At 37.0% G+C, this 27,851-nt stretch overlaps 2 protein-coding genes across 3 annotated transcripts; both read left to right on the forward strand.

Annotated features, from left to right (window-relative positions):
• The first annotated feature begins 6,123 nt into the window (after positions 1-6,123).
• Positions 6,124-19,688, forward strand: LOC136414746 (fez family zinc finger protein erm-like). Its single transcript, XM_066398927.1, has 2 exons — positions 6,124-6,383; positions 17,714-19,688. The coding sequence occupies exon 2, from the start codon at positions 17,735-17,737 to the stop codon at positions 18,851-18,853; it is 1,119 nt and encodes a 372-aa protein (XP_066255024.1). The 5' UTR covers positions 6,124-6,383; positions 17,714-17,734; the 3' UTR covers positions 18,854-19,688.
• A 2,098-nt stretch (positions 19,689-21,786) lies between these two features.
• GlcAT-P (Glucuronyltransferase P) lies at positions 21,787-26,770 on the forward strand. Of its 2 annotated transcripts, none has more exons than XM_066398910.1 (6): positions 21,787-22,047; positions 23,937-24,077; positions 24,136-24,358; positions 24,457-24,617; positions 24,667-24,957; positions 25,075-26,770. In XM_066398910.1, exons 2-6 carry the CDS (start codon positions 23,958-23,960, stop codon positions 25,180-25,182), a joined length of 903 nt encoding a protein of 300 aa, XP_066255007.1. In that variant the 5' UTR covers positions 21,787-22,047; positions 23,937-23,957; the 3' UTR covers positions 25,183-26,770. The 2 variants fall into 2 exon arrangements, with proteins under 2 accessions (XP_066255007.1, XP_066255006.1); XM_066398909.1 differs by lacking the exon at positions 21,787-22,047 and adding an exon at positions 23,485-23,529.
• Positions 26,771-27,851: the final 1,081 nt, after the last annotated feature.

Raw genomic sequence — 27,851 nt, forward strand, 5'->3', positions numbered from 1 at the left:
TTATCCTTTATCGGTATGAAAAAGGTCATTTATTTTTTATTCACCATCTTCATCAGTTGATATTTCGCGCGTTCTGATAGTAAATACACGTTTGAATTTTTATTAGGCTTAAATCAAAACCATTTCCTAAATGTTCTTTTACACTTTTTTCCTTATTTATTTTTTGTAAACTGTCTGTCTGACTGAAGTGAATGATATAATACGTCACGCTCCGCGTGCGCCGATGCTCCGCCCCTTACCACCAGAGGAGCAGAGAATAAGTACACCGGTCTCTCTATTTACCGCTTCGGTCAATGTCGAGAGACGCGGGAGATCACTTCGTACGTAGCCTCATGGCCTTTGATAATGTCCATCGCAGTTGTGACCGAAACGTCAGGAAGCAATTCCATCGAACCATGACTGTACATGCCTAGATAACATTTCCCATTTTACTTTTAAGAGCGGTCTCGTAGAAATTTCATTTTTTTAAAGCAAACTTTATCGCCCTGAACGTTCGTATCGAGCATTTTCGACGCATTGTTCATGTCGCAAACTCTCCATGCGCGTAGTCAGAATTTTAGCTGTTCATATAAGACGCGAACTTGCTCACAGATTCAATGTAATGCAAAATAATCTCTTATTAAAATTAATCCAAAATGAACTTCAGAAACCGAGAAATCAAAACACTACTTCGGATGCTCAACGTATACCTACTCTCAAGAACCAAGAAACTAATTCCAGGATGTCGAAGTTGAACAACTTTGTTGGAAGACAGTCGAGAGTGATTTGTGTAAAGGCGTGAAGTTGTTAAGATGTACAGGTTTGATAAGCAGCGAATCCTGGGAAATAATTAAGTTAATGTAAGGGGTTACGGCGCGCACTAGAGGGATTTTAATTTGCTTGAAATGTCCTTTCAAATCTCCAGCTAAGGGTGCTTTAGGTTCAAATTGAAAGAGATTCTTTGTCAATATTGGAAGATAAAAAGTTCCGTGGCAGTTTTAGGAGTTCCTTAAAAAAATCTACTCCCTTGCGTAGGTAGGTACTTAGTGTCAATCTCAATTCTTTTTACAAATTCGGACATTCCACTTGTGCAAGCAGTTTTGTAAAATTGGGGGCGTTTAAGCCATTTATAGCGATCAACAAAGAAGATCGGCTAATCGCAGAAAATGCCTGAGCGGCAGATTATGAAAGAGCGGTGTCCTGTGTTAAACAGGAGTTAAACCATATGGACTACCTTTCCTTTATCACAGGGGCGTAACAACGCACGGACTCTCATGGTAACACCAAAAATGTCCTTTTTAGTATCATATTTTAAATTTTATCAATCGCTCATGGACATTGCCTTAAGCTCTCAACTTTTCCACTTTCATATCCACCTACCAAGAGGTAAAGGGGACTAAAGAACTCCCGACCATCCACGCCACTGGCTCAATAGTGTATAGTACAGAAGAACTAACGTAACTACGATGTAATCTGCTTAAGGATATTAGCAAAGTAGTTGTTGTGTATGTCTACCGAAGGGGAAGAAAAGGAACTGCTTAATCTGGATGCTGCAAAACGAGCGGCCCTATTATAAATCAGAGGGCATTGAGTATTTTCATTGCCGGTCGCCGTGGGTATAACCAATATGTTCGCTTATTTCAGTGACCGCACATTTGTGGGCGAATGTTTGCGGTCAGATTATTTGGGGAAGGAATGTCTCTTCAGGGACCTGATTGCATGTGACGTTGATGTCTTGTTAGCGAATAAAATTAAATTGTTGGCCTTAATAAGTTTGAAACCAAATTTGGGCAAGTTATTCTACATTGTATCTTTTTTAGTTTTTTGAGAGTAGTGAAAAAACCTCCTAACATCATCATTCGAGGGGTATTAAACTTTGAGCGCTACTGTTTACGGAACAGATCAAAGTCCTCCACCATAAAAACTGTATCATGCCTTATCTAAGCAAGATTGTTAAAGGAGAAAACTGGTCTTATCAATCTAATCTAAGGCACGCTATTAAACCTGCAACGTGAGCCTGCGAATTAAGGGGTTGCACATTTTGAAGTATCACATAATAGAAAAAAATTGCAAGTCGTGCGTCCCATTTGTGTATCTTATCAATTCCGATTTACGTGCTTTAAATTTTTCCGATTCACCTATTTTTTTATTATAAAACTTATCGTACTATGTTAAGCAATGCGTACTTAAAAATCGGAAATAAGTCGCAACAAACACATGGAGCACGAGGCATATTTCCCGGACCAGGTCAAACAGAAGTGCGCTGTTGGCCGTTCGATAGACCAGATTTTAGACTTATTATTGCAAGACGTTCGACATTTTAATTTCGTTCCTCATAGAACTGTGATTTTTTCAAAATGCGATCATTAAAAGTATTACTCTTCACATTGTTTTAGTGATCTTCTAGTATATCGGAAGGTGCTAGACCCAATAATGCCTTCATACGCAGAATTTGCAGAGACCTTCCTCAACGCTGAATCTTTTGCTTGGAAAATTTACTGCAAACACGTATACTTTTCCTCTTACAATGCAATTTGCTGTCAAAACTTCGATCTCCTCATTCAATTGACCTGATTGATGAAGTAAGGATGAAAGTAAAATAACAAAAGACATACTTATAGCCGGCGGAACAAAATGCGCCCATAAAGGTTTTTTTTTGCGTCTAAGAAGTGCCCATAAACGTGTAAACCGCATTGGTTGTGTACACGTAATCAATTTATAGTTCATTTCACAAATCGCAACGACGTAACAATGGGCAACAGCAAATAATTTAAGCCATTCATATGGTTGCAGCTATTTACCTTGTTATGATCTAACCCGAAGGCGAAATCGGTCTATGGGATCAACCAGAAGCTTTCATGGCTCATCAAGCAAACATCCGTCTTTGAACGTTTACGCGCACCGATGAGGTTCGGTACCATTCACGGTCATTCCGACAGCATTCATCTTTCGAGTACCTTAGTTTTGTAAGGCCAAATAACCAATGAATGAACCACTCTCTATATTGCTAATAATACATGTACTAGGGAAATTACATTTCGCATTGCTAATTAAATGTTCTTTTATTAATAAGCCTTGTCGGGAAAATAGGGATTACAGAGCAAACGATTCGCTCCATAATTTAAGTCCTTAACAATAGGTGTGCATAACATCTGTGCTCTCCCAAGGAGTTGAAGGTAAGGGCTTAAAAGAAGACAAGAGGATCTCTGACACGGTTCGACACCTCCATACAATGTTTTCGCACTTCATAACCTGCGTGACAAAAATCATCCGAATTCGTATCAGGCCATCCAAAATCCCCTATTATTTGTATTTTGTTCATAGTAGCTTTAACATCAGCGAGCCCTAATATGAGGGGACTACTGGGGAATTATACAATGTGGAGGAGAGTTAATGACCTCGTTTATATCACCTCGGTGAAACTCTCCGGAACGATATTTTCAATTAGATCAGCGGGATGGGTTATTACATCCAGACAATTTTGAGTCAAATTGTCAGAATTTTTCTGCGAATTCGGTTTCTGATATATGAGAAACAAACATTTTTTTCTTTTAAGCACACGGTTAAGATTCCGATACACTACATAAGTTTGACATCTGAGGGTGTTAGAAAGCCAATTAGTTTTCTAAAAAGTCCATCAACAAAGGACACATCGGACCAAGACGGCCGGGATTAATCGATTAAGTGATTTGGGGGCGATCAAAACCGATCCGAAAAGGGTAAGGGAAGTTCGTTAATTGCTCATCGCCCCTTTATATTTGTATTGACACCTTCAGCATTCATAAGCAGTCTGCACACGACACGATTGTCACTCCAAACAAGGATTATATCTGTCTGTTCAATTCCGGCTCAAATAAGCTTCTCTTTTCTCGTTAGCACTTAAATAGTCTTTAATAAGCTTTGATTCTGACATTTCGGCCATATGCAAATCAATATTCGCAGATTTTCCTTGTTAGTTCTATTACATCTGTTTGGACTGAATGGAAACTCCATACGGTTCCAGAGGAAATTCGCGGAAATGCAAGGGGATTTTCTAAACCACTATAGATAAAGGATCGGTTAAAGTAGCGCAAAGTTGGGCATTTTTGAGTTTCTATAAATCTAACCTAAACTAAAGACGCCGTCAAATGCTGCGGAAAGTTGTCAAAAGTGGAATAGTGCAAAAAGTCAAATACGTAATGCTCCCGTTTGATTGGTTAAAAATAGATTTTTAGGTTATATTCAGTTGATATGTTGGACAGTTTCCGTTATAAGTGATGGCGGCCTAACAATTTCTGCATTTCATGACATATTATCAAATTGAAGGAAAGGTTTATGACCCGTTTTGACTAATACGATTTTATTTGCTTTTCGTTCTTATATACTTTGAATAAAAGTATTTAAAAAATGAAAACATATTTTAATCGGCAAAAAAACATGTTTTACTTGGAGAAAATGCGCGTATACTGTCTTAGTTTCCTTTATTGTCATGTCTTCGAGTCAGTTATGAAGATACTGACACAGTAAATGTGCCACTTTTTTTGCTTTACTAAACAAATACCTCACTATTTACTTTATTAGAGCACTTTCTTGTTAGTTACAACATCGCAAAGTCAAATCGCGTAAATCCGACGTTTTGTCTTTTGATATGCATCATCAATATTATTTTTAACAAAGGCTGGTTCTGTCTCGAATTCAACAGTCTTACACTTTGAAGAAAAAAAACTACCTTTCATTATTTCAATTTACAATAACATACAAAACTACTAACTATTTTTATTCACAGTTAATATCTAGGATATTGAAAATTTTAAGGCGGCATTTTACAAAGCTTAAAATTTCGCCACATAGCCAGGATTTGCCCGGTTTCAAATCTTTATCTTGTGGTTAACAAGATGTCTGTATCACTATTTTATAATTACAATTTAGTTAAATTCGTAGGAAGCTCATAAAAAAATATAATTTCAAAACACTGCACCTCCAATCACTCTTCGATCAGCATGGCAAAATCATCGAGTCGCCATCTTGTTATATTAACTGCGATCTTTGTTTCTTTTAGAGGATAATCCTATCTTTAATCGGCGTAAGAAGATTCTCCTGTGACAAATATTGTAATATCTTAGTAGTTAGAATCACAAAATCAATGTGTCCAAAAACAAGTTGGCCAAATCAATTAACAATATGGCGGAATATCATTTAAAGGTTCGTCATCTTAATAATTCTAATTTTCGATTTCGTAATATTTTCCATTCTTCCATCTGAAGGATAAATAGCAAGTTTTAACTTGGAAATACTAATTTTAAGCTAACGATAGCTGCGAATAAATTTTTTTAAGGTATTATACAAGGTGGCCTTCACATAATGCGCCAAATTTCATCCTCATTTTCTTTTTCTAAAATGTTACGGTTTGACTAATTTTGTCTTATACAGAAGTTAGCAGTTTTCGATATACAGGGCATCAAAATTTTAATTTTACTCACAGTTCAGATAGTTTATAGATTTAAATTCACTCACTCTAAAACGCTGTCAATTATATAATAAAATAAAGGGGTGAAAAGACGTCTAAATTGACTGCCGAATTCGATTTTTTTGAAATTTTCCCCAAAGGGTCCCCTCCAAAACTCTAATACCAGAAAGACTCCCATAGCGAGTGGACAGAAACGTTTTGTCAACGTAACCGCTTACCTTTGCTTAATCCACATTTGTGAAAATATTATCGATTTGGGTTGATGAGGAAAAAGTGACCCTCATAAGACCATTTACCTCAGCATATTTCCAGTTTCCCATATTTTCAACACGAATTGGATTTTTTAAAGCAGCTATCTGGCCGAACTGTAAAAAGGTTGACGGGGACAGGTGATGCAGGCTCTAAATGGCACCCCTAAAAGCAAAGCGCGCCTCTGTACATCTGCCGTCCCCTGAGACAGGAGAAGATCCTCCCCGAAGCTCCACCCTTGCAATTCCGAAAGGGGCTTTCGGATTGGCTGGTGCTGAACGGGAAACATTTCATCGACGTTTCATAGGTCGACGTAACGATGAGGATGCTCTATAACAAATTTATGCAAATGGCCCTTCTTTACACCAGTGTCTTGTTGGTGCTGCGCTTTTGCGATGCGAGGGGGGGCAAAGGTTATGGTACTGTCAACAACTGCTTGCTTTCCGTGATTGCCCTTTTGGAGAGCTACCTATCACTATTTACCTCTTCCTGCCACATATTTTTTTAAACACCTTCAAGTTAGTTGACCCATTGACTCCACAACTTTGAGGCAGCCCAATTTTAGTGACACATGTTTCTCGGCGATTGATGTGTGAGAAGTGTAAAATGAAGGACATTTTCGGACATGGCTTCCTAGAGACTGTTAGTTTGCCAATTTTTGGATTTTAGGATGCGGATGGATTGAATTTTCTGGATTTTTATCTTCTGGGTAAGTCCATGTGTGGTTTTCTATGTGGCATGATAGGATGCTACGCCTGCGTTTGTCTTATAACATTTCTTATATAATATTAATAGATCGAATACTGCTGTTACCGGGGTGGCTTCCGACCTTATGCGAATTAAAATTATTAAATTTTCTCAAATCGCATAAGACAGATAGAATTAATTAAGCCCGTATCGTTACCCATTATTCTGTTTTACTGGATTTGCATATGATTAAAAGGGTCGACACACGCGAAATGTATGACGATGATTAATTTTCATGGTTCTTTAATTTATGACACAAATTTTGGATTGCAGAGATTGATGATGGTTATCACTCCAGTGAATTTGTAGTTCCAGGAATTCATGCGAGGGTTAAAAAATGAACCGATAAAGCTATGCAATTTAACCATTCACAAGAGTATAAAAATGCATAAAAAGGCTATTGCAACAAAGTGAATCCAATCTGCAACTACACTTAATGTTCTGTTTTGGGAGTGGTTGATTACATAATTCATGACTGATGCGAAATTATAATTAAATTAGGTTTTGTTTGTTATAAAATATAAATTATATTTTACAATGTATTCCGCGTCAAATTACCCTTTTCAGAGCTTAGATTGGCTAGCACGTGCTTGCACTAGTTTTTATTGTAGATCTAATAAAATTGACCAACACGCGACGAATATTGTGCACACTCATTATGCAACGTCTTTTAGAAGTAATATATGCACTTTTGCTTGAAAAAGTAATCCGTAGATGTTGTGGTAAAAACATGATTAATATCATAAACAAAAATTAAATGTTGTGTAAGGAAATTTGAAGCGGCGAAGATGTGCAGAGATTGGCAGTAATCGATCGAAGTCCGTTTATAATTTATTCGATATTATTATTATTAATAGCAATAATACTATCATAATCGAAAGGAAAATAATGGTAGATATTATTGTGCCAACACTAAACCTAACTATGCTTAAAGTTAAACCTGGGTGATAGTTGTTAACTTTTGGGATATATGTTTCTCCGGAATATTTTCCTATTATCAGGACCACGCCTCTGTAACGACTATGAATTTCTAAATAAAGCGTATAGTTTCAAGAACATACACATTAAGGAAAAATTACATAACTAAACTTAAAGGTGAAAATTCCAGGTCAGAAATCTTTTGTGAAATAATTGTAACGATATACAGTTGATTATTGTCTAGAAACTTTATTTTTGAACAATTTTCATTTAAATTCAAAGTCAAAGTGTCAAAAACGCATGAATTTCTTTTAATTATCAATTTTTTGTGATTTTAACAAAAATTGTTCCTATTCCATTAAAGAAAGTGGTGTGCCCAGCCCTTGTTAATTCGCTCTATATATCATATCATTTTCTCTCATTGGAATAAAATTTGTTTCCCAATAAATACCTCTTAAATTGGATGTTTTGATTGCAATAATCTGCATGTCAAAAACAACTAACGCTTCCAATCGCTCGCTCCTTGTTGATGCAGATAACTCGTTAATTTTTAATTTCCAATTACCAAATGTTGCTAGCAAGCTAATAACCGATCAAAAATGTGTTTCTTCTACAGATTAAATAAATCCTATAAATTGCAATTCAGTATATATATTTTTGATTTTTATATTATTGTTTTGGTATTTTAATTGCTACGATTGGGCTAAGAACATTCTAAAGACGATTTTTTTTATTGATTGATAATACAACCTTTCGCCTTCATCACATATACAAAAAAGGCGAAAACCATTATAACGTATTTGCACTAAAAATACACAACGTATCAAAAACTGTTGCGCGTCTATATGCCAAAAACAGCTATTACGTTGACGTTGATAAAATCTTGATACTGTATTTGATATAGTCAATTTATGGATTACATAAACGCAAGTATACCAGTTTATATTCCAATAATTTGACAGTTATATATGTATTAGGTCTTTTTAGTTTTATACTGACATTCATACATGCGTGAAGCCGATTTTAACCCTCCTAATGGCCGTCGGATAAAGCGAATCTATAACTTGACTAAAAGAATCTAAAATGTTGTGTGTTGTTGCGTAAGTATGTCGAAAGGAATTAAATAATAGTTTAGTTTATAGATAGTTATTTAAATCATTTTTTTAACCTCTGTCTTGTCATCGGTGAAATTTAAACTATGCGCAAATGGTGTCGATGGGATTTTTTTAAATAAATTTGCACACCTTTTTTGAGTCATATTATAAGGAATATTATAACGACCTTAATCACATTTTTACCCGTTACCCGTTAAATAAAGTAAGATGGCCTTTACGACTAGAAAAAATACATGAATGTTACACTTCTCTTAAAAAGTTTATGCGTAACGTAACATAAATTAAAACAGACATTTCTGGAAATCCTACTTATAAAAATTTAAAAAATTACCAAATGCAGTGAGTGTAGAGTGGTATTGGCAAACTTTAGAAGGTGATTTCTTGGCTTTGAGATAAAAAGTTCGAAGAAATATTAACGGTCCTTTGGCAGCATCGTTACGAAAATACAGAGTGTTACATTTGCGTTTATTATAAACGTTTATATAAACGCGTATATTATAAACAAAATATTATATTATGAATGTGTAAATTTTGTTCAAGAAAATATACATTCATACGCAAAGAAATTGTTTTTAATTTCACCATTGAATATTTTTGAAGACGAAGATGGTACTCGAATAGTTTTTCAGAAAAAAAAAAGTGTTCTCGAATTGTTCGTCCAATATTGAAAAAAAAAATGCTCCAGCTGAGATATTTTTGCACAACGCATTGGCTTTTGGTTAGACAATATTGAAGAATCCATATTTTGAGCAATAATCAGTGGCAGTACTGCGAATGTGGGTACTCGAAATCGATGAAACACGAGGAAAAAGCTTAAAAGGTTTTTTTTTGTCAGATTTAATGAACAATTCAAAAATTTTATTATCAAATGTTTTATGTTGTGAAGAAAACCAATGGTATATTAATAAAACATGGACACCCTGTATCTTCATGACGATGTTGCCAAGGATCGTTATGTGTTAAAACTTCTTATCGAAAAATAATGTCAGCAATTTCTTCTTGAAGTTTTTAAAAGCATATTTGATGCTGAGTATGCCCAATATATCATAGAAACAGGGAATTTGATTGTTACTTACGATGATATATTTTCACTTGCGAGATCTCCATTGGGCGCTAGCCATGATTATCGGTAGTGCACAAACTGCAACCATCAAATAATTACCAGCAATAAAAACATGAAAGGGCTCGTTCCGCTGCCAACCACACTTAAAACTTACCCCATCGGAATATTCCTAAGTTGAAAAAAGAATAGAGCGGGCATTAAGGGTTCTTAAATAAAAACAAAAGCTTAGTTGGGCCACATGTTCTTTGATACGCACAACCCCGTTAGAATAAAGCATATTTCAAGCGGGATATTTTTCTCATTTCAATCAATATTTACATCTTTTATGCCTCTAAATTACACTCAAGATGGCTTTTGTGTGCCCGATTTGCTTTTACATTAACGCCCTCAGCTAAGAATATTAAAAATATGTTTTGCAAAAGTCGATCTTGGTTTTGATTGATGGTTACGAACAATTATTTAACGTCTCGAAATTCATTACGGTCTGAAGTCGTTTCCAACACTTCACTATTAAATCTGAAATTTTATTTTATGTTTATGAATGAATTCGTCAGCTTTGCCACGCTCGATCTGCCATAACATCACTAATACATCATTGGGAAGGGCGTCCACAAATAAGCTATCCTAAAGGGTATAAAGTAATATACCTGGTAAACTTTTATGGTTTCCGCCCTTTCACTTAATTTTATTGTAATTGACTTACGTGTGCATAACGACACCCGTGCCATCGCGTGTATGGGATTATTTGTACCAGTACTTGATATATTGACGCCTCCTCGTTAACATTTTTATTAACCTTTGGCATATAGCCTACATTTACAGGAGGGTAGGTTGCTCTAACAGAAAGTTAGTGCTAGAGAGAAAGCAGAAACACCCTGTGTATTCTAAAAGTGTAACAAACGATAATCTACAGGACGTCAGTTTCTGCAGTTGGACTGCGAGGATCTCGGACCGGTCGATTAGAAATGCGAAATCTCAGAATTTGAAGAATTCCGGTGACTTATGTCAGTGTTGGAGAAAAACCGAAATTTCGGAAAAAATTATTATATTTTTTCCTCAGTATTTCAAAAATTAATGCAAAATGCCTAACACTCCATCACTGCAACTTTTCTTCTTCTGCAACATAGCGATGCCACATTTGTAATCCGACATTTCGATTTTCGGCAAGCATCAACATTCTCGCCATCGACGCAACCCAATTGAAAACGTTCCATCTGTACCAATAAAGTCACGTGAAGAGGTGCCATTATCACATAGCCTCATCTAGCAAAAAATCACGTCCGGAAGGGCAGCAGTAACATAGGACATTTTGATGGACACCGCAAATTTAGGAGAAATCAAAGAAACACATGAAGAGTAAGCAAGGAGTTCAGATATGTAATGAAAAGGAAGAAGTAAAAAGAAACATTTGTTACGAAAATGTTGGTGTCAGAAAGTCATATATGCACTTAATGACTCTGAATTGGAAGATTTAGTAGTTTAATAGTAAAAGTAACATAAAATATTTTATTTGGTGCAAAAGTGTTAAGTTTTTAGTGGGAAGTAACTATCGGCTCCTTTACGTCGGTCTAAGCGGTGAGGTGGCCCTGATGTCGCGCAAGCTCTACAAGGGAAGAATATGCCTCTTAACTAACCACTACAATTACCCTACTTTTCAGGAAACTGAATTGTAACAATCCAATTTAATGTGGGTTTAGTCGATCTATAAAAGGAAATTTCGCAACAATAATTAAATCCAATGCTCAGACCCAGGGAGAATTTCCGATTTAAATCATGAAATTAGTACCCCGATTGGAGCAATGCGTGACGTTCACTTGCTTGTTTAAAACTCACATTTTAATTGGCTTGCGCCTAACTGTTTGAATACGCATGGCATCAACTAGCACGAGTTAATCACTGTTTAGAATGTATTGGAGCGATAAGTACAAATTTTCAACAGGGGATTTAGTTAAGATGAGAAACCAATTATAGCACCCACACACCTTACCACCCTTCATTGGAATTGTTACTGGTCACGATTTGACGAATGTTGCGAGTAACGTGAGAAACATCAAAACGTGCCCCAAATATGATTAAAATGTCATAAGATGCAGTTATATAGGGTACATAGTTCTTGGGTGAAGTCACAAAAGGTGTAGTTGCAGATGCAGGAAGTCGTAAGATGATCCCTGGCCGCCTTCTTTGCTCTGGCAAAAAAGTCTTAAGGGGTTTGAGTCGCGTGCGCGTTTGAAGTACAAAAGATTTGCCGGAAGAAATAAGGTACCGGAAGGCGGCCCACATGTCCGTTCATTGAGTTCTAGAAGCAATGTGCCTTTTATATCAAGAAATCAAGATCTTTAATGTAGGGTAGAGGATCGCGTAATTACTGATTATGTGTCGTTGCAGTTGCATCTGCTCTAGACTTTTTCATTTTGAATATTCGGATAGTGCTGCACATTTAAATAAAGCCACAGAGTGTTTCGGGGCTTTATGCGATACGGGGGGTTGCGTCGGCTCCCTCAGGGGCACGCCTATGGTGAATAAAAATCCGCGCCGTTTGTACTCCGAGTGATTTCAGTCAGCTCCGTCTGTATCCGCCTGTATAATTATTCATTGTGAACGTGAATTTGTATGGAAGCAGCCACAGGACCACTCCCCTGTGGTTTTCTTGAATTTTCTGACATATGTTGTAATTACGATTGCTCGAAATCCACCCCAGCTGTTTTTTCATGGCTAAACGACTTGCGCGATTTAACGATTATTTTCCACCACTTTATTTTCCGTTATGTTCGCATCGTTGCGTTTTGATGGCTTTATTATATCCGGCTCTAATAACGCAGTCCACTAATTCATTGTTACTTTAATTGTTTCTTTGTTTTAAAGACAACTTCCACCCGCCAAAGAAGATGCACGATCCACCCCCTATCGCTATAATCATGATCAGGATGATCGTCATTGAGCTTCCATATCCGACCCCCATTACGTGGGACCGATGACTTGCGAAGTTATCAATGTTGCCTTGTAGCAGTGTTTCGTTAAACTTGTACTTGATATAGTCGTAAACACGTTTTTTTGCAATAGTTCTCAGTTGTTCGTAGCCGTTCTACCTTCTATGATGATGTTTTCGTGGAATCCTTGGATGGCCGATCATTGCTGTTCAACAGTCTCTCTTATACTCCAAGTTCCCCATTGATTGTTGTGTAAGCACATGATGTCTGGTTTCTGTCCTTAATGTGTTGCTTGGGGATTAATTGAGACATCGGTGCAGGCCATGGTTGTTCAGTTCTTTTGCGGGAGGTAGTGCCCATCTACTCTTCGGAATAGCTTAAAAAAGCCATATTTTGGCACTTCTTGTGGGTACTAGAAGAACAAGTCTTTTGGATGTTCTAGTAGGTGGAAAATGTAAATCTGTCTCATTGAGTTGGATTTTTTTGTAGGAGTTTGTGCTCATTTAGCTGAATTTCTATGTGAGTGAGGTTCACACCTTTAGCACTGTAAGCTGGCGGAGCGATGAGGGTCTTTTAAGCAGCGATTGTTTGAAACACCAAATTATTTTTCACTTTGTAGAGGTTCCAATTTCTTGATATTCATTTGTTCTTCATCGAGAGGCTAATCGCTATTTTTATTCAAACTACTCCACAAAAGAGCTATTTAACTCCGTTTTAACTGTGTAAATATATAGTGACCTTTCTCCGAAACTCCATGTATAAAATTGATTTTCTTCCCTTCTAAATCAGTATTATTCTGATTGTGCGTGAGATGTCCGAACATAGAACTCATTTGGGGCAAAAATATGGCGGAGAAAGGGCGATTAGCCACGTAGCTGACCAGATAGTAACGATGGACGTTTAGAATAAATAATCCTCTAAATTGATGGCTAAACATTCACGCACGCAACACCTAACGAAATAAAATATTCATCGTTTTACCTTAGTCGTAGCTCTTATCCATTTGACAATCAATCTAGAGTTACTCATTTGCATTTAAGTGGTTCATTTTGGTTTTATAGTTGATTTTTGGTGACAATTTATTGGCCGATTAATCACGGGCATCAACATTGATAAACCCAAATTTTAAAAAATCTTCATGGGAGAAAAAAAATATCAGAAAATGATTTATACGATTTGTTGATTGTTCGCACCATTGCTAACAAGTTCTCGACTAACCTGAGATAACCAAAAGTGTGATTGTGTTAATTCAGTGAGGTGCTTTGTCTGATTTAAATAGACGATAAAGTGAGGAATTAATCATTGTCACTATACTGAGGTTTTCGAAATAAAAAATCAGTATACCTAGATAAGGGACTGCAGCAGTGGTCTGCTCACTTCCTTTTGTCCGTTTTGCATAAAAGGGTGAATTAAATTAAATTCGTGAGCTTTTAGCCCTAGGCGCCTCAATGCAAATGTTAGCCAGACAGATTGCTCCAAAAAGTACACACATGTGATTTTGTAGTGCAGTTCAAGCCTCTACAAAACCGATTGCCCTGGATGGGTAAACTACATAAGTTAATCGATCAACCATTTACTTTAATAGTTTGAGTCCAATACGCAGTGTAAACAACTTATGCATAATTTAAGGGTAATTTCGTCGGCGGCTTTATCTTTCCGGCGTAATGCTGAAAGGCGGTTAAACTGTATAAAAAGTATTTGGCACACGTGCCGGATATGACGAGGCCTGGACCCCACAGCCCTTCGTTTTACCGTATTGTTCGGGGTGTACAAATTCAAGCGATTATTTCCTGCGATATTTATTTATCATGCCTATTAGGCATGCCGAGCGTAAACGTGATCCTAAATTGAGATGGCTGGGTCGAGTTAATTTTGTTATGTTTTGATTGGATCGGAATGTTATTGCCATCATTCAAGTGGAAATCGATGTTCAAAAATGCAGCGAAACTATCGATTTTGTGCCAATCGTGTAGGGCGCCCACACTCAGGCAGTGCAAAAAACGGAAGGCAGCCATGCGCAGCAATTCCGTGTATAAATGACAAATACGTCAACGGATTATTTAATGCCGGAATCGGCCCCAGATTTGCTCATAGTTTGCATCTTTAATAACATGGATTTTTACAGCGTTACAGCAACATGAATTTTTTAAGTTCTCTCTTTTTATGGCCCAAGACAGATTATATGGCTTGTTACCCGCTGAAGGGAGCTCCAAATAACAATTATGTAGATCATCAAAAGGAAGTCAAAGCGTGCAAAATTAGTGTTAACCTCTAATGCAACATCACTCATAAGCCTCAGTCACTAAATTTTACATATTCGTCTAAAAAACATTGCAGTATTCGTTTTTTTTTTTATGTAAGTAGATGAAGTGAGGCGTGATGAAAGACTACACGGTAACAAATTTGTGCATTTCTTTCGTCTTGTACATCAACGGTCTATTGGTCAAGATCAGCCATGCGTGCTTTAAATCACAATTTCAAGCTTTTTTCAGTATTCAAATATTTGACAAAGCTTCGAAATTTGATGTTCCAAACATTCATCGACTTGAACACAAAAAATCAAGTTATTACTCAACTGCCGTACTTTATGGCTGCGACGAATTAGCAGTAATAATTTGTCAGTTTAATAGATTCGAAGAATACCTGTAAAATGCAATATGGGTCCTAACTTTCCGTTTTTAGTAATCGCGGCTGTTTTGCAAGATTCGATTTATTTAAAATTCCATTCCTTCGTAATAAATAATACTTGTGTGCCATAAGAAATCAGGCGTAATGTAGAAAGTTAATATTGAATTTTGCATACAAGGCAAAATGGGTTATGGCTCTCGTATGTGCAAGAGAATAAAACAGACGTAATCCAAACTTATTGCGAATGATTTTGTAAGTGGGATTTAAGGAAGAGATTAAAAACTGGACGGATCGGGGGGTGTGGAAGCGTATCCCTATACGTTAAACTTTTCCATCGGCGGCAAGTCGAACCCCGATACTTGAAAGGTAAATACCGAGCAAATATTTATCAAAGATAATTACACCGGTGCCTATGGGACTAAAATCTCATTGCCGTTCGTTGAGGGTGCGTTACTCAACTGATAAATCAATTTTATTTCCCGAATTTGCCTCTGCATTGAAATATCTTTAATTCGACAATTTTCGGTGATAACTGCAGATTGATTTTCCGCACCACCCTCGAAAGTGACAGATGAGAATCGTTTCCGTATTTGTCAGCAATCCCTTAACAACTACCCCCAACAACCCCAGTCGACTTGATCTGTTCTGTTCTGCTCCCCGTAATCGGCAATTGAGATGCCAGCAACTGCTGACACTTATAATCGGTCATCACCGTGTGCGCGCGGGATGGAAGTTATTATATTTTATTAGACACATATACTAGAAACATGGAAAATCCGGGATTTTGCGAAATTGGTTTCGTACATGCCGATAAATTGGCTTTTGCGCTCCTAATTTGGCACATGTGCGTACCAACATGCATGTAAATTAATTTTATTGAGCAGTCGGCGTATCCGGGACATTTTAGTTAATGGAGAAGTAATACGGGAACAAATCAAAAATGTTAGGCGCTTGAATATTTTTGGAGTGGGACTCCGACGTGACACGAATCCGCTAGAAAAACTGCCCCTAAAAAGCTTTTCGTTCTCGCCAGCTTTCTCCGGATTCCCTTAGACGCTCGGAAAACAACTGCTCGTGCGAGCCCATAGGTTGTGGCACTAACTCGGATTTGGCGCACTGCGGACCGACTGTCAACGCATTGCGGCCCCTGTCAACTAGATATAATGGCTTACTCCTGGCGTACTTAAATAAAAAATAAAGCGATTTAAAGGGGCGGATATCCGCGTAGGAAGTTTCTGCTTTATGCAAGTGTAAATCAAATATTTGGATCTCCAGTGCGGGTTGTACTATGTATATATTAAATTGGAGCCAACCCTTTGTTGGTCAATAAAAGGAGATAAAAGTCAATTAGGGAAAACCGTGGACCGGCGTTCATGAGCTTCGTTTCTAGTTAATCAGCCAGTCCGGAAAGATCGGCTTGCAGCGCGACCCCTGTGGGTGACAGCAGTAAGCAGGACGCGAGCAATTTGTTTGCGCCACGATTCGTGCCTCGGGCCCGCCATCACCGAACCACTAACGATCAACTGCGCCTGAATTGATGCGACACGACACCCTTAACCCCCTCAGTTCTCGGGGAGTCAAACCCGCCACCAAATGTGACCGCCCTTATAGACGGCCAATATTAACAGTGGCGCGCAGTTTTTTAGCTCCGTTTAATAGTTCTAGACTTTAAGCCGAGTTAAAAGAATAAGTTGTTGCTGAGCTTTTAAAATTTGCCACACGGTTGCATGTGCGATATTCAATTCACTGGCAATTTTTCGCATACTAATTGCTTACGTATACTGTTGTTTTTTCAACATACGGCCCTGATAAGTTTTCATCTATTTTAATTAGAATTTTATTAGAAATTCATGATGATATGTCGCACTTCGCAATTTGTGCAAATTTTCGTTTTTTATTACTTTTTTCTTTTACGGAAACGCTTGCTGAAATTTCGCGTAAAGAAATAATCACGACGCAAAGATCGTTCACCATCGGGAAGAGCCTGAAACATCCTAAAATTTTTCAGATTCACCCGCTAAAATTTGTCTACATCTACATATTTAATTAACAACCTGTACAACCTTGATTTCATGCTGCGCTCCGCACACCAAGCGTTTCCTTACGTTTAACCACTGACTCAGTTTAGGAAAGATTTTGGCAACAAAACTTTTGTTACACTTCAATTGTCAGAGCTATTTAATTCTCTTTAGTTAACCAATTTTCATTGAAAAATTACCATTTTTGAAGCCATAATAGTACATTTCTCGAAATAAGCAAAGCTGAATAAAATTCATGACAATAATATGCGGGTTTTTAAAATATGTCCGTTGGGATGTGACAGGTTATAAGCCAAGTTGGGAAATCCGTGCACGCCTCATTGATTTTCTGTTATTGAGATCCAAAGCGTTTTCGATATGCATTTTTCTCTTGACGAAAGCCAATTGACTGTTTTCTCGTCGTACTGCTGGAGATGGAAAGCAGGGAAATTAAACGGAAAAGAGGAAATTCTTTAGAAATTCTTGATTCGTATTTTTATTATATTACGAGCTTAAGCTATTTGAGCTCGCAGCGTCTTTAAAGAACTATTTTTTTACAATTAATTAAGTTGAAACAAATAAAAAACTATCAATTTTCAAAAAAGCTCAATTATCGATTTCAGATGTGACAGAGAGACTCCAACATGGCAGCGCCAGAAACATCGACCAAACTACACAACGACATTCCATCAGTTTCTCCTCCACCCTCCAGGACGCTCAAATTTTCCATAGCCAAAATCATGGAGCCCGACGTTAAGCAGAAGAAAAAAGATTTAGACAACGAGAAAAATCTCACATTCTCCTACTCCTCAGCCTTCGAATCTGCTTTCAAGAAATATGTCCCTAATGTGCTTCAGTCGCACGAACTTTTGCAGAACTACCCCCTAGTATACTATCATCCCAGTCAACTGATGCTAGGGTCTATGTCCCTGTATAACCCAGCAATACAAGAGCGCAACGAGAATAGTTCCGGGCTGCCGCCTCAAGTCCCTCTAGAAAGCGGTACTAAAGCTCATTCTTCAGTGAAGCCAGCACCAAAGAGCACTGGTGGCAGTACCAACAACAACAACAACAACAACGCAAATGGAGAGTCAAACTCGTACGCTCCAAAGGCTAAAGTGTTCGAGTGTGGCGAGTGCGGGAAAGTCTTCAATGCGCATTACAACCTCACGAGGCATATGCCGGTGCACACAGGCGCACGGCCTTTTGTATGCAAAATATGCGGGAAGGGTTTTAGACAGGCGTCAACTTTGTGCAGACACAAAATCATTCATACGTCTGAAAAACCGCATAAGTGTCATACATGCGGGAAGGCCTTTAATAGGTCATCTACTCTGAACACGCATGCAAGAATACATAACGGCTACAAGCCTTTTGTGTGTGAGTACTGCGGGAAAGGTTTCCATCAGAAGGGCAACTACAAGAACCATAAGCTGACCCATAGCGGGGAGAAGGCTTACAAATGTTCTGTTTGTTCCAAAGCTTTTCATCAAGTTTATAATCTCACATTCCACATGCACACTCACAACGACAAGAAGCCGTTTACATGTCGGGTGTGTGGTAAAGGCTTCTGCCGTAACTTTGATCTCAAAAAGCACATGAGGAAGCTCCACGAGCACTCTGGAGCTGCCGTGGGTAGTAGCGAATACAGCCCAGTACCACCAGTGGGGTCAGGGGGCAGTATTTGTACAGCGGAAAGAGATATTCATCACTTTATTAGCCCTTTTATGTCAGTTCCTATGTACGCGTCTAAATTGTTGTGACCATTGTATTAGGCCAGTGTATAGAGTGTTCTAAAAAGGTTGATTTAAGCATTGATGAGGGCGCTTTGCATTGGGCTCTATGCAAATTTCCATACTCCCTAAGACCAAATAGTGAAAATATAACCATTACTTGTACCTTGTATCTAAATAATAATAGCCAGCATATACCCGTGTAAATAAACATCAAGTAGTCAGTTCCATTTCTCTAAATGGTCTCAACTTTAACTCTTCGTCGCTTTTGCAGATCAAAGTCCCCCACATAAACAGATTTTTATCAGTTCGGCTTTTCCTAAAAGGGCAGAGCTTTCAGTTTTATTACATATTCACTAAAGCCTTATAGCTGTTTCCACATCGTGATACCCTGCTGAATGTTTCAGGACGGTTTTCATAGTAATTATTTTAGCTTTGTCATTTGTGGTGTTGCTTACTTCATCGTTTTCTTTTAAACATTTTCAAGCTTGCAGTTTCGACAGTGTTTACCATTAGATTCGTCAGGGATCGCAACTCAACCATACCGACCTTGTGTAATGTCCATCAGCGTTATGCTCATTTCGTTTCCTCACTTTAAAAGGGTATGATGATTCTTCAGTGTGAAATCTTTTCACTTCGTTGAAGTTTAGTGGTCTGGGTGACTAATTCGCATGTGTATAGTCACCAACTGCCCTCATACGCGCAGTGATAGATGAGTTAATTAGGGCTGCTCATCTTAACGAGCGAATTTGGACTGCTCATCTTAACAAGCAAATTATACTTATAAGAAATATTGCTCTACCTGTATATGACATAATTAAAAGGTAATTTGTAAGTAGTAATCCCTTTATTTTCATGTGCAATATTAAATCGTATGCTAGTCTCACATGGAGACTAAATAAACTTTTAACGTGTAAAAATTACATAGTTTAAGTAAATGTTGTTTCCTACTAGAATTTGTTTGATTTCACCTCAAGTTAAATGGGTTAGAGGGATAATGCTGATTTGATGCCATCTTAGAATGGTCATCCGCTGGTAGTAGATCTTCCCTCCAGGGATGAAAGAAAACTTAAAAAAATCTCGTGTTCTGAAGGATTCAGGCTCACTTGCCAAATATTTGCCGATCAAAAATTTTGTCTGAAGAGGCACCCAGGGCTCACGCCCACGTTACGAATCTGTCGAATTCCCACGAACCTCGTACTGACTGGACACAAATCCCGAGCATTAGTGGTAGGTATTTTTTTTTTAAACAGGAATAAATGTCTGCTAGAAGTCTATTATTAAAGTGATAAAAGGGATAATTGCTCTTTGTGGCAATGTTTAGCAATATTCGTAAATCAAAGTGAATATGATAAAAAGTCAAGAAAGTCAATGTAAGTCATTGTAATTAATGTGAACAGCTTTTATTTTTAAGCCCTCTACTAAATAATTTAAGCCCTCTGCTAAAATTTGCAATTTTCAAGTCTATTTTTTTTCGAAGCTGGCAAATTTGAGAAGCAACTTAATATGGAAAAATATGCTTGAGCTTTATGGACGCACGCAGAAAGAACTGAATACTTGTTTTGAATATCTAAATCTGCAAGTTTTAATTAACATCAGCCAAATACATTTAAACAATAGTAATAGAATATTTATTTCAAATAAAAGACGAATTGAAATGTACCTTAAATATGCTATTTGAGTATTTAGTCAACACGAGAATGAAATAAAGATGTTTGATTCGACTGGTATCGTGATTCACGTATTGGTGGAATTGTATGAATAACAGGAATGCCTGTATGTGGTTTCCCATCCAAGCTAACAAAATCGAACATCTAAATTGAGGGGCTTAGCGGAACTAACTGAAGAGCTTCAATAAGCTCTTTAGATAGCTTTAATAAGAGACGTTTAACGGATCTTACCACAATGCACATACAAATAAAATTTTACCGAATAAGGGTTTAGTAATATGCTCAGCTATGTATAATAAAAAAAACTACTGTTTCAGCAGCTTCTATAGCCGATTTATATGCCCTTAAGTCGTGGTGTTTTGAATTATTGAATTTTTTTGATCAAACGGATATGATAGCGACAGAGGAAACGAATCTTCATCCGAGTCTTGATTAGTTTGAAACTATTAATTGCAGTGCAGAGTAAACTTCAGAGTTCACTGCTTGATTTCTGTTATTTTTAATACAGGGAAGCATACTAATTGTTAAAGTTTTTTAGATATCATAGATGTGCTAAAGACACGTAGTAATATTAAAGAAATATCTAGGAGTCACCGTAACTGTACCATATATATCTACGTCAGATCAATGCAACCGGGCAAAGCACCATAAAGACCTGTTACTGTGAGTAAGAAGAGTATTTTTTCCATGCGAATTATTAATGGATGTGAATTTCGTCATTTAAAGCTAGAAAATCTTCAGTTTTTTGCATTATCATGACCCTTGCGGTGAATTCAAGAAACCCCTTTTTCTCCTTGGGCCCTAAAGTACCTCTTTAGGTACGTGTTCACGGGTGAATAATGTTGCATTTTAAGATCGCCTGGAAAAAATACTGTTTGTGTTATAATTTTCAGAGCAAAATATGATGAAATTATATGAAGGACTGCAAGATTATATTTTTTAAGATTTGGTTGTTAAAATTTCACTCACCACCATCTATCTTTCCTGTCTTAAAAACTGCCAAGTTCTCGCGTTACAACTTCTACAGCAATCAGTAATACAAATTGATTTTAGCTTGGTATGAACATTAAATCGAAACGTATGATAGTAAATTAACTCTCAAGGCCAACAGATGGCACGAGTCAAAATCCAACTCCCGCCATGGGAAAACCAGAAAACTGTTTCTTTCCTTCTTGACAAAATCAATGAGCCGACCTAACAGAAACACGCCGATGTGGCGACGACATCTATGTTGGGCAAACCCAGGCAAATCCATCCCTTCTATTGATCATCCTTTTAATGAAGCATAGCATTAAAGAGCAAAGGGGAGCGACAGTAAATATTTAAAATGCCTAGTCCACGGTAGTGTCGCAATAAGCTTTTGTTGTAACTGTCGCTGAACGTTGTTCAATAGACTGAAGTGGTCAAAGTTAATTGGAAAACTAATTAATTAAAATGTCCTTTAATGGGTCAGCATATGTAGTAAAAGCCAACAACAAACCGACGTACATATAGAAGTATGTCTTTGATCGGGTTTATTAGGAGAACAATGAGCAACTATGCAATAATCTACTGGTAGGTGCCAATTTATTGTTGTCATTTAGAGCAGAAGGGCCTCAAGAGGTGTGCATGAATTAAGTACGAGGAAGTCGCAGTAGATCGATATAATAATAAGGAAATTGTCTTTATTTTAAGAAATTATCTAGCCTTCAAGACAGTGGACCATAAATGTGATCAAAATTGAGATCAGTTGCTTAACACGGTCTAGACTAGTGTTTTTTGTCTTTATTAGAAGTGAGAAAATGTGGCTGGAATCTGAACTAGAGTATGATTGTGCATATCGTGTGGTTAAAGTAATTAGTTTGTAAATGAGTCGCAAGGCGTTAGTAATGTGTGATAAATAACTTTTTTCTATTTATTACTTTCATAAGTGAAAGTTCTAATTTGTGTGCTCCCTAACATATTTTGAATTTTCTTCTTCTCTTGCATAGTGTTATTTTTAGCGAAAAACTATGTTTAAATGATTTTTTTTTAAGTTCGAATATGCTAAAAACTTAGTTAAGCTGTGTAAGTAGCAAATGCGCAGCCGCTCGGATGTAGTCAGGCCGCCGCGTACAGCTGCACTTTGCCATAGCCCACACATAGATATACATGTAATTTCCTAGATCAATGAAATCTATAAAATCTATCATTTGCCCACTCACCTGTTCAACTTTGAAAGTATATATCCCCGTATACACACATCAACGATATTAACATTTGTTTTTCCTAATAATTTTATGGCAATAAACTGACCTAACCAAATATTTTGCAGGATATTTCTAAATAGTCGCAACAGTGTGTGTTGGCCCTTACATGGTTAATTATAGATTTATGTATTCAAAATTGTTTACTTAGTACTGCTACGACATAAACATGCCACCACAACTCAGATTAGTATCCAATAGTAAGGTAGAAAATTGATGTTCAATGCCATCCTATTCATAAAGTTGTAATATAAGCTTTAGTCGGACATTTTAATCCTGGGGATCGATGGGAAAATTGTGGTTTCAGCAAGTTTTTAGCAATTTTAGGGAAAGTTGAGAGAGGCGATACGTCAAACTTTATTAAACTTAGTGATTTTTATTAATGGCAAGATTTCTTCGAGCGAAATTTACTTTTTTCATATCTCCCCTGGTTTTTTTTCGTATATTTCAACACTAATTTACGTTATTCGGGCTTTTAGTAGGGACGTATACAAAAAAAATACAGCAATTGGGTCAATAAATTTATCGCTTAAATCCCCTCTATTGTGCTTTGTTTGAATAATCTTTAATTATTCATATCAAAATAAATATCTAGACATGAACAATAGTAATTATACGTATACATGCGACTACTTCGAGTAGTATCGTTTTCTCTCCTGTATCCCGCAGGAAGTACGATATGTCTTTCAATGCACAGGAAGAACCTTTTGATAAGGCAGTACCACCAGTGAAAGCGTAGAGTCAATAACTGTTCGTAAATAAACGCGAAAAATTTTTAAAGATGATTGTCAAAAATGTCTGCCTTTTTTGTGTAAGTATGTTTATGAGTTTTAAATGTTAGTCACATTGGGTATCTTCACCGTGAATTTATTTATAGGTATCTTATAGGGCAGTTGAAATTATCATTAAAAGTTCATTACTTTCGTTATTTGTTTTCTATAGAAAGTAAAACTCTCTGCCAAAGTGAAAAAATTCACAAAAAATCAGTCGATCCAACTAACCTATGCAGAGCCAAAGACCGCTCTTGCGCAAACCCTCAAACTGTATAAAATTAAAGAGTAAAAATTATGACAATAATATAATTTTTTTAATGCATGTACACTGGTAAATTTGAAGGTCTGTATGCCAAAGTGCTGTGGCCACTTTGAATTGACCATCACTTTGCCGTGCGCGCATGCAGTCGCAACAGTAGAGAGCTTAACCTTGTCTTTCTTTCAGGAAAAGATAGCTTCCCAAATTATGAAGATTCCTATGAAACTGTACCTTATAGTATTTATATGTGCAACAATCTTATTTGTCCAGTACCACATTTACTATCCTTACGCTTCGAGTGAATACCCTTCTGACAGGAAAACCCCGGTAAGTACTGCTCCACTTCAATCTTCTCAAGTACTCGTATCATTCAATTACTTTTCAGTGTGAAGAAATATTAAGCAAAGTGACTTCAGATCTTCCTCCTTTGTATATAATCACTCCTACCTATAGAAGAGCAGAACAACTAGCAGAGCTGACTAGAATGTCTCACACCCTAATGTTGGTACCCAATTTAGTGTGGCTGGTGATTGATGATGCTTACAGTCCTAATAGTCTTGTAGATAATATTTTACGCAGATCCGGGATCAGATATCATTATATGATAGGTAAGTTTCATAACTCATATTCGCAAGTCGTGCTAATATCGAATACTACACCGGCGCAGTAATTTTGTTACGTGGAATGAAAGATTTCTCGTTTTTAGCCCCGATGCCAGCACAATATAGGAACAAAACCAAAGGTCCAAGACCTCGAGGAGTATCTAATCGTAATAAAGGTTTGCAATGGATACGAGAAAATGCCTATACCGGGGCATTTTATTTTGCAGACGATGACAACACATATGATTTGGATTTATTTAGTGAGGTAAAAACAGACAAAAATGTTGATTGCGAACAAAAAAAAATTTTTTTAGATTAGATACACGAAACGCGTTTCGTTGTTTCCTGTCGGTCTCATCACCAAAGCAGGAGTGAGCTCGCCGATTGTTAAAAACGGCACTTTCGTTGGGTTTTATGATGGTTGGCTAGGAGGCAGGAAATTTGCAGTCGACATGGCAGGCTTTGCAATTTCAGTGCAATTCCTGCTCTCTAGACCACAAGCTTCAATGCCTTTCAAACCTGGATTCGAGGAGGACGGATTTTTGAAGAGTCTAGCTCCCTTCGAACCCTCTGAAGCTGAACTCTTGGCTTCGAATTGTACTAGAGTAAGTATGTTAGACAAAACGCGCGCACGCGCATATGCCCATGCCCCTCTCGGCTTCGCCAACTTCTTTTCACAACTATGAAAATATTTAATAACTGTTTTAACATTTATTTTGTAGATTTTAGTATGGCATACGCAGACAAAGAAAAACGAACCTGCTTGGCCGCTGGACTATTCAAAACACAACAACACAAATTTGGTATCGCTCAAAAACATTCTCATTTAGTTAGGGGTTTCCAGTTTCAGTTTACCTCGTTCAATTAATTTGAAATAATCTGGACTTATTGGGCACTGACAGTTACAACGTCGTCAGATATTAAATTTTTCTTAATAAGCCCAACAGCATATCATTGCATAAAGTGAATAATTGTGATTATATTGTTTTAGTAATTTAATTGTAGTTCATGTCACTAAAATTTCAATTTTTGAAATTCGTAAGAGGATAACAAAACGTCTTACTTTGTACCTGAGGGCGTGTCCCGAGGTAAAAAAATCCGTTGTTGTAAAATACTCTTCTCAAAAGCGGAAGGACAGGCAGAGCAGAGTAAGAATATTTTTGTAAAGAGGCGTTGATCAATAGGCTCAAAGTTAGGGTAAAATAAGAAAACAAAATTCAATGCAAGTTAACTATGGTGAGCACCTTATCTTAGAGAATTGTTTTTTACGCAGTTTTTTGTTGAAATGAACAACATAGAATTTTACGTCTCAAAGGTTTAAGCCCATGTTGGGTTTTGGCTTATTAAAATTACCCTTATTAAACTTAGCAAACATGGCAAGAAAATACGCTATTTTATATTTACCTGGTACCTACCCGTTTGTTTTTGGACTAACACTTTTTTCCACTGTTCAGAAATTTTATTCCATTCATTGTTAAGTCCGTCCAGAAGATGAGAAATCCGAACCCGCAAGCAAATTCAATCTTATATCTAAATGAAGCCGAAATCTCGAACCAGGCTCCTGGAAATGCCTTGCGCATTAACCAGCATCGAACGCTACATCAAAACATATTATTGTGTGAAAAGGGTGCTCACCATACTTAATAATAATTACTGTGTTTAAATTGAGTATTTTAAAATGTTATCGCTTATACATGTATTTCTGGCATAAATAGTCGAAATGTTATTTCCTCTTCTAAAATGCATAACGTATACATGAAATTTTCTCTGTACTAGGTACCTTTATGATCTGCTCAAATGTTAACGAAGAAATTCGGGTTGTAATAAAACTAAATCGGTATACTTTTATATACGGCTTATCTATGCTAGGCAATAGAAGGCCAGGTGTATTTTATGATGGCGCATGGCATCTTGTTGCTTCTAACCTAGCTGTGGCGTCTACGCAGAGACTTCAACAGAGTTGAAGCCTGTGAGGAATTATTTGAACAGTTACTGAAATAGTGGCTTATCAATCATGTAAAATATAAATCTTAGTGTAACGTTTTGATGGAGATCTTGGTGAATTCTCTAATCAGGTAGTACACTTTTATATCGCGGAAAGTTAATTGATTTTTTTAACACAAGGAGGTATTAATGTAGGATTATAATAAACTGTACTTAATGTACGATAAATTTACTTGGTTAAGCTTTTCTTAGCTATAAGTAGAATAGCGTACACCAAAGAGCATTGGGTAAATCGCCGATAGGAAGACAATTGTGATATAATTTATAAGAATGTGAAGATAGTTAGATACATATCCATATCCCATTTTGTTTTATCAACGTTATTATAAGTAATGGGGCTGTGGATGATTTTATTCCTACTTATGTAACCGATCATTATACACAATCAATAGAAATTAAAGTGATATTTATCTGCGAGGAAATGTTTCATTTAAAACTTCGGGAAGTTTCATATTAAATTCATCCCCAACAAAACCTTTTGTTAGAATTACATCCAGTAAGTATATTGCTCCAACTTGATACTTTTACTTAGAATACTGATAGGTGCGAAGTTTCATTTTGTAATATACACTTTATTCAAGAAATTTTCATGAAAATATGAATCCACATTTTGTATTACTTACTCGTTCCCTCAAGGGGTGCTCAGAGTTCAAGGCTTTTATAAATGACTGCTGCTATGACAAAGCTCTCTATTTTCATTTTGCCGCAGAAATAGCAATTTTTAAATTGAAAACTGAAATGAAACCTCCACAAACGTTTTCCTCCGTAATGGCCAATAAAAACCTGACGACTATAAATCAGGTGATCTTGATGGCCAAAGAATTGAAGTTAAAAAAAGTTTAAAGAAAGGTTAAAAAAGGGGACCTGCTTCGTGATTGCATTTCTAACCCGAATCGACCTGAGCCGAGGCACAATAATCGTTAGTCATAGAAAACTCGTCTCTGAAAACTCTCAAACCCCAAAAGGCCTGTTATTCCTTTCAGAATGGGGATCGAAAAGGACGGACAACTACGTTTTCGGATGTTTTGATTTTGGTACTTTAGCTTCGGAGGGAAACCAGGCAGTGGAGATTTACCGGAAGCCAAGTTATACGGACGCGCTATCTTTCCAACCACCACCCCAGGCAAAAAGTGGGGTGATAAAAACATTGAAGGAAAGGGTAATCAGAGTATGCTTGCTGGAACATCTCCAGGAAAGTTACGACATTGCAGAAAAATTTGCAGTGTTAGATTGGCTAGAGTTACTACTAATATTTCTCGACAAATACCAAACCAACTTTTTCGTAATTAAAACAAACATGAAATTAATGCCCTTTCGATTCATTTAAAGATTAACTGACAACGATAGCTTGGATGATGCTCACCAAAGATATTGTTCTCGTATCTGCGCAACTCCTGTTTGGAGCTTCGCTTGCAGAAGCATATGTGGTGAGGTCAGTGATTATTTACATAACAAGCGAAGAAAGTAGCTAATAAGCACGAGCCGCAAGTGAGCG

The sequence above is a fragment of the Euwallacea similis genome, chromosome 18 (genome assembly GCF_039881205.1).
Source record: "Euwallacea similis isolate ESF13 chromosome 18, ESF131.1, whole genome shotgun sequence".
NCBI classification, from domain to species: domain Eukaryota; kingdom Metazoa; phylum Arthropoda; class Insecta; order Coleoptera; family Curculionidae; genus Euwallacea; species Euwallacea similis.

What these genes read in the sequence shown, in the direction of transcription:
- LOC136414746 (XM_066398927.1), top strand. Translation starts at nt 17,735, where the DNA reads ATGGCAGCGCCAGAAACATCGACCAAACTACACAACGACATTCCATCA.
- GlcAT-P (XM_066398909.1), top strand. Translation starts at nt 23,500, where the DNA reads ATGATTGTCAAAAATGTCTGCCTTTTTTGT. An exon ending in AAAATGTCTGCCTTTTTTGT is followed by an intron (nt 23,530 to 23,936) that starts GTAAGTATGTTT and finishes TCTTTCTTTCAG; the next exon opens with GAAAAGATAGCTTCCCAAAT. An exon ending in CTTCTGACAGGAAAACCCCG is followed by an intron (nt 24,078 to 24,135) that starts GTAAGTACTGCT and finishes ATTACTTTTCAG; the next exon opens with TGTGAAGAAATATTAAGCAA.